The sequence below is a fragment of the Thunnus maccoyii genome, chromosome 8, assembly GCF_910596095.1.
Source record: "Thunnus maccoyii chromosome 8, fThuMac1.1, whole genome shotgun sequence".
Classification (NCBI taxonomy): domain Eukaryota; kingdom Metazoa; phylum Chordata; class Actinopteri; order Scombriformes; family Scombridae; genus Thunnus; species Thunnus maccoyii.
Window position 1 is genome coordinate 11,967,423 of NC_056540.1, and position 7,210 is coordinate 11,974,632.

At 39.5% G+C, this 7,210-nt stretch overlaps 1 protein-coding gene across 1 annotated transcript; it reads right to left on the reverse strand.

Moving 5' to 3' along the window:
• Nucleotides 1-131: 131 nt before the first annotated feature.
• On the reverse strand, nt 132-6,830 carry rmnd5b (required for meiotic nuclear division 5 homolog B). The gene is made up of 10 exons (XM_042419787.1): nt 6,690-6,830; nt 5,167-5,343; nt 4,844-4,986; nt 4,627-4,764; nt 4,364-4,464; nt 3,822-3,988; nt 3,440-3,605; nt 3,200-3,302; nt 2,940-3,094; nt 132-2,192 (listed from the first exon to the last, which is right to left on the reverse strand). The coding sequence occupies exons 2-10, from the start codon at nt 5,303-5,305 to the stop codon at nt 2,129-2,131; spliced, it is 1,176 nt and encodes a 391-aa protein (XP_042275721.1). The 5' UTR covers nt 5,306-5,343; nt 6,690-6,830; the 3' UTR covers nt 132-2,128.
• Between the last annotated feature and the right edge of the window lie 380 nt (nt 6,831-7,210).

Here is a 7,210-nt window from a genome sequence, read left to right on the forward strand (position 1 = left end):
TACAGCAATAGCACCACCAAGTGGTAATAAAAGGAGGACTGAGCAGCTGTAGAAGTATAATCAGATGAGATGTACAGTGGATTAAGTATAGGAGCAGTCCACCACCAAATGCCATTGCAAGCCTCCATAACTGATTTGGAGTATAAATTTTTATTTTTAATTTCAGATGCAAGTATATGAAACATGTTAGAGGATAAATATTTACAATAAAAGTTGCATAACACACAAAAAGCAAACATTCAACAAAATTAATACGACAGAAGAACGGAGCACTAGCAGTCTATCTGAAGGAACACTCAAAGAAGCGATGAATGATTGTCAACCAAAGAAAGAAAGAAAAATGGCGGAATTCAGTGAAATTCCACACAAAACATGTGCTTTAATCCATTCCAAATGAAACCAAGAGAATAATAAAAAAAAGTTTATCTTAAATTTTGTCTTTAAACTGAGGGTTATGTTGCATTGTCAGTGTGAGCTATGCTGGTGCAGTGCTTGCTGAACAAATTAGCCTCACCGACCGTGAGGTGACATCACCGTTTTTCAAGAGGACACCGGGAACTTGCACTATTAGTATGAAGCATCAACACACATCCAAAATGTCTTGGACTTTGTGGCACGCCACTTTCCCCAAGTGTAAGCTGAAACATCACCGGTTGAGTAATATATACAAACTCCAAAAACACCCAAACTACCAGCCTCAGAATCAATAGTGAAATATCTGTAATCTTTGTTCAAGACTCTTTATATATAAATGTATAACTTTAATATTAACTGCAAAGTGTGGTATGTACGGTTACAATGAGCCCTGAGGAAATGTATGGATTTCAAGGTTTCTATTCTGACTCCATCTCAAATAAAAGCCAAACCTATGCAGCAGAGGCATTTTCTAAGTATATATTAAACAACAGCCACAATGATCAGAGGACTTCCCCACCCACAACGAGTAAAGCTGAATCACAAGCCTACAGTCAGACCATACAGCTACCATCACACCACTTTTACATCTCCAAATCACATGGCGTGCAAGCTTTAGGATACACAATGCGGGGCAGAGTGAGTGATGGCACAATCGTGATGTTTTATTTTTTTCTTCTGTCGAGTCGTTTAGTTCGGAAAGTTTTACGCAGTAGTGTCGAATATGTTGCTGTTCAGTTTAATTTACTATTTTACATGAGCCTGTCTGGCGGTTGCAATGAAAAATAGAAACAAAGCACATTTCACAGTAGTATATATTTTTTGTTTTCCTTTTTGTTGTGTTTGTTAAATACATACATAGAACAAGACAAATGGCTTCTATAATGAGGAAAATCTTGCTGGTGCAGTCAGTCACAAAAAAAAAAAAAGAAAAAAAAAAAAGCTGTTCCACCATTGATGAGTTAATTGTTGTACTGATCAAAACGGATACATCAGCCCAACAGTGACTTTCAAGCTACGTGAGGCCTTTATTACATTATGGAGGAGTAATGGGTCACAATCAGAGTTCGATTCAAGACAGACCTCCACAGTTCCCTTCACCAGCAAATAATAAACCTTCAGCACACTTTGTTACTGAACATACCTTTCTCATGTATAATAGAATAGTTTATTATCATCCTGAAATCTGAAACTGCCTATCTATATCATTTACCCACACTCTACACCCATCCATAATCATTCATTCAACTGCTTCTGTCAAAAAAAAAGGAAAAAGAACAAAAAGAAGCAGTCATTCGTAAGCCAACTCAAACAGTCAATAAAGCCGAGGAAACAAACACTATAAAGTATTACATACTTTAAAAAGATAAGCCTATAACTCTGCAGGCATTTGCAAATGAGTTTCAATGAATGATCCTTTTTCAGAGGTGCTTCTTCGTGAGGATGTTTCTCATAAACTGACAGACTCCTCACGCAACTACGGGTTGTAGTTGGACCATCCCCGCTGGACTCTGTATACTACGTAAAGTTGGAGGGTCCGAGGTGGATTGCGGGATGGCCAAGGCTGTCCAGAGGAGCACTGGGATAAAACCTTAATGCTTACAACAACAGGCCAAGGGCCAGGGACTGAGGAAAAGGGCCAGAGCAAATGGTCCTGGAAACGCAAAGAGCTCCAGGGTAACTTCATCCTTACTCATGAGGAGAGTGTGTGGTATCAAAAGTAGATCTGCTTGGCATGTGACGGATTCTGCTCCATGGGGCAGTACGGGCATTTCAACCTGAAAATGAGACAAAGAGAGGTGAGGAGGGAAAGAAGTTACGATGTGTGGTTTGTTAGTTTAACGGACGATATCTATTGTTTCAGCCTATTAGCTATAAATGCTTCATAATTTATTCAACAGCTATCCATTTTCTAAACCAACTTTATTGTCAGATCAACATAACTTGTGGTCTTCATTGGGGTCCACATGGCCACATGTTGAAACACATTGGTCTTATAATAAACTTGTGTGTGTGTGTGTGTGTATATATATATATTATATATACACACACACACACACACACACACACACACACGCACATATATAAATACATAGATATACTATATAATTAATATATATCAATCCTAATGTTATGTTAATGTTATTTTGTTTCATTGACTCTTGGTGCTTTAGCAATATTGTTGTTGTGACATTCATGCCAATAAAGCAAATTTGAATTTTAAATTTTAAATCTGAATTTGAGAGACAGGAAGAGAGAGAGACAGACAGAGAGAGACATTTTGAATCAGACACCCTGTGTCTATTAGCATTGGAACTTCATGCCATAGTCCAACACGTGACAGTCTCAGCTGCTCCTAAACAGAGAAATGTCTGGCTGCTGAGTCTGTCCTGAATTGTGCTCAGCACCCCGCCCTCCCCCCAGATTTCAAAACCACAAATCACACAAATGACCCATTTTAGATTAAAAACAGCGATTTTCACTGAAAGGTGAAAAGTTTGCATCCCTGTGCATGGCTGACTTACTTCCCAGCGTTGGTCAGTTTGTTGAGGGCGTCTCTGGAGATGACGTGGCCACAGATGAGCTTCATGGGAGGGTTGCTCTCTGAGGTTTGCTGCCGCAGGATCGGGCAGGCGAACACAGAGTGGTACCAGCACTTCTTGCCCAGGTCAATTTCAATCTATAAATAAAAGACAGCATGTGAATCAACTGAAAGGTGAGAGAGAATGAAGAAAAAAAAAAAAGATCAATGCATTTTGAAAATTTAAAGACTAAAGAGACTCACAGGCAGCTCGTCCTTGTGCGTCCAGACTCCACTGCACTGTCTCTGCTCTATCACCTGCTTGATGTTCATCAACACAGGCAAAGCCATACAGCCTGATGCAAAGCTGGGGAAAAACACATAAGACAACAGAGAAACAATTAAAATGATCAAAATATTTTTAGTACTGAACTTAAGTATAAATGTAAAGATTTTAAAGGAAGTCGGATATGAGGTATTGTATGTTGTTCAAGGTTTTCTAACCTAACACTGAGTGGAGACTCCACAGAGAGGCCCAGTAAAGCACAGGCATCTCTGGTGAAGATGTTACAGATTTCAGCCCACTGATTTGTCTCCAGCAGACTACGGTACGGAGAGTTCTCAATGCCGTGACGCAGGTAAACCAGACTGCCCATCAGGATCTGGATATCTGCAGGGACAAAAATGTACAGGGGTGAAAAATAACAAAAAAAACAAATAACAGATATTAAGAGGTAGATCTCAAAATAATATTCATGTGTTTGCCTCAAGAACACTGTCTTTCAAGGGTAAATACTTGTAAGTTTAAATAAACAGTGAAACATGACTCAAGTTAAGCATCTTGGTGTGTTTGTGTCAGGAATGTCACAAAGATGCCACTGCCTACCTCTCTGGTGCTGAGAGGCGAAGGGCTGGAAATGCCTGGCATACTGCAGGGCCTCCATTTGGTTGCCAATTCCCCCGCTGAGCAGGCTGATGAAGTACAAGCGGTGCAACTTGAACTCTAAACTGCTGTTCAGGTCCAAAAGGCGCTGCCGATTTGTCACCGCCCACCTAAAAAGGTACAGACACAGTCAAGTGAAGTCAGCGATGAACAGCCCAGGAGTTCTTCATCAGACTTTGTTCAAAAGCGACACCGCTGGCGTGATCATAGGACCACTATTCTAAAGCATAAAGTAGAAAGATGGTAAAATTTTTTCAACCATAAAAAAACATTTTCTTGTACGGCATTTTTACTGTTACATTGTATTAACAAAGTTTCTTCTACTTTTTTGAGGAAGTAAATTTGAACTTAAAATGGCTGAAATGTCTTTCTGTCTATTTTCTATCTCCACCAATGGGTGGAAATAGTTAAGTCAGTTTATTCTCTTCACAAGATGATAAATGAGCAGATACAGAAAACAGTAAAAAAGAGAAAAGAAAACATACTCTAGTGCCGGTCTGAGGTCCTGCATCCTCAGAGCTTCAAGGATCCTGTTCAGCTCCAGGAAAGGCTGCTTCATACTCATATCTATAACTACACCAGACTCCTAGAAAACAGATGTGGGTATTTTGAGTTACTAAAAGTTATTCCCAATATTATCTTGACAAAAATTATAATATTAATGTTGCACTAGATTTACATTTATAAATTTCAGAAAGAGTTATCTCAAAGCCATTCAGGTCCAAATGAAGGTTTCACAGTTGTTTACCTGACACAAATCCTCTGCAACACTGAGCATCCCTTGCCTGTACAGGTGCTCCACAATGGTTTCACTCAGGTATTTCTGTCTCTCTGCGGTGTCCCACACCGTCTCTGCCACCACAGCACTGATCTCTGCATCAAAATTCTGCAGAGAAGCAAACCGGAGGTGAAGTAGCTAATATGCCAAATGGACAATGCCACAGAAAGTTGCAGCCAGTCCTTACCCTGTCAATGGCTTTGCCCACTTTTGACACACTGCCATGGATGTCCTTATGTCGGGAGGCTAGCATCTGCACTGTTTCTTTAATATTCTTACAACACTGGGCCATAGTCTGAGATAGGACTGATAAGTCTGCATCTTGTACACCTGCAAAAGATAAATAGTTTTCACTGTGCATGTCTACAATAATGTGTGCAATTAGATGCGATAGAGCACTGATTTAGCATATAGAACAAAGTACTGCTTTCATTTCTGATGGGTTCGATAAATTAAAATGATCACAACAGTAAGTATAACCTACGATAATATATAATACATTTCTCTTACCAAATGCGACTAGCTGTCCTCGGATCTCACAGACACTGCGCAGGAGCTCATCAAGCCTCTCTTCAGACTGGTGGCCGTACATTACAAAGCGATGGAGCACTTTCTCCAGCTCCCGCTCCACACACGCACACTGTTCCATGATTCGGACTGGAACACTCACACACACAACAGCAACACCTGGATCAAAGGGAAAAATCAGAAAAAAAAATACAGGTCAAAGCCAGTTAATTATTAATGCAGTCCAAATAAAGCTGGATTTTTTTTGGGGGGGGGGGGGGTGACTACAGATATTTAAGAGCTTTAAAAAAAAAAAAAGAAAAATCAATAATGATACATCTTTTTTTTTTAATGAATATACAACATAAAAATAATTTTCATCCTCATGATCTATTAAATTTGTTCTTAAAGAACTGTGATCGTGATATGTACTGAGCAGGACAGCGTAATTTAAAAAAAATGAACTGCAATTTCTTTTGACTCATCAGCTAACACTGTTTCATATATTGGCCTGGTCTATTTATTAGTCACAAATGTTATTGTTTACATTGTCAGGGCCCACGTGTAGTTTGCAGTTGTGAGATGGCACAAATAGTGCTATAATGGGTTTAACACAAAAGAAAGTTCTAGGTATTTGGATTTTGGATCTCACTCCATGATTTCAGTGTCCAGTTGCCTGCAGTATAATTGACAATATTGATACAGTTTTGTCATCCACCTCTTTGTCACACAGCTGCCTCTAGAACAAGTCAGCCAAAGCTTGTGGTACAATGAAGGTTTACATGACATTTGACAGCTGGTAGGCGTTCCTCTTTGAACAAGACGAGAAAAGCAAATGCTGTCCCGATCAAAAGTTTGGCCTGTTGAAACACTGCTGACAACTAGCAAGGCCTCAACAGTATTAAAGGCAGACTGTGAGCTCTGCGGCCTGGTGTTTACTAACCTTAGTCGCCGCTGGCGTTTCAACTAAAGTATAATTTAATCATCAAGTAACAAAGAAAATACCGATCGGTGATAATGGTTGAGTAGCTATTCTGCTTTCAGACGTTACTTCTTTCTTATAAAAGGATGTGTACACTGTTGATACCCATCGTTTTGCTTTAACTGACCGCTTGTAAGCTGAATACAGAAAATGTCCACCTAACGTTAACACAAAGCTAACAAACATTATCGTAAGCTACACTTCGATTGTCATATTTTGTAGTTATTGATCCGGCACAATGAAACATATAAAGCGCCAGGAACAGTTAACCGTGTATGTATGTTTGTCACGGTAATGTAGAAAAACTAACATAAACAAACGGTATCACAGTCTGTGGATAGCTACAAAAGCTCGCCATTGCTAACAGCTAGTTAGCTAACGTTAGTTTATGTTAGCCAGCTGCTGACTGACAAGGCCCAAATAATTTCAGTACAGGATGACAACTCACCTTATTGTCGTTATTTTGTATTTTTTCCAACACTTAAAGTATATGTCGCTGTTTAACTGAATTTTCTGAGATAAGTTTAAATATAAAACCACTCACCTATCTTAATTAGTTAGCAAACATTAGCGTTAGCCACTTGCCTGTTATGGCAACACTTCACCAGCAGTCGTACTGCGCATGCGGGTCTTCCTGTGTCGCATGCTGCGTTTACGGAGCACTTTACAATAAAGTCTTTTTTCTGCGACATCAAAGGCTAACAGCTAAATCTTCTTCTTTAGGTTTTATTGGCGGGTGGAAACCAGCTTGTAGGCGCATTACCGCCACCTCCTGGACTGGAATGTGGAATAGTAAATAGTCAAGTCAATGTCATTAAAGCCCAATATCACAAATCACAAATTTGCATCAGGGGGCTTTGCAGTCTGTACAGTAATACAACATCCTTTGTCCTAAGACCCTCGAGTTGAATAAAGAAAAAATCCCTAAAAAACCTTTTAACAAGGGAAAAAATGGAATAAACCTCAGGAAGAGCAACAGTGGAGGGATCCCCCTCCCAGGACAGACAGATATGCAATAAATGTTGTATGTACAGAATAGAACACAAATTACAGAAATGGAACATG

What these genes read in the sequence shown, in the direction of transcription:
- rmnd5b (XM_042419787.1), bottom strand. Translation starts at nt 5,305, where the DNA reads ATGGAACAGTGTGCGTGTGTGGAGCGGGAGCTGGAGAAAGTGCTCCAT. An exon ending in TGGGCAAAGCCATTGACAGG is followed by an intron (nt 4,765 to 4,843) that starts GTAAGGACTGGC and finishes GCTTCTCTGCAG; the next exon opens with AATTTTGATGCAGAGATCAG. An exon ending in GAGTCTCCACTCAGTGTTAG is followed by an intron (nt 3,303 to 3,439) that starts GTTAGAAAACCT and finishes GTTTTTCCCCAG; the next exon opens with CTTTGCATCAGGCTGTATGG.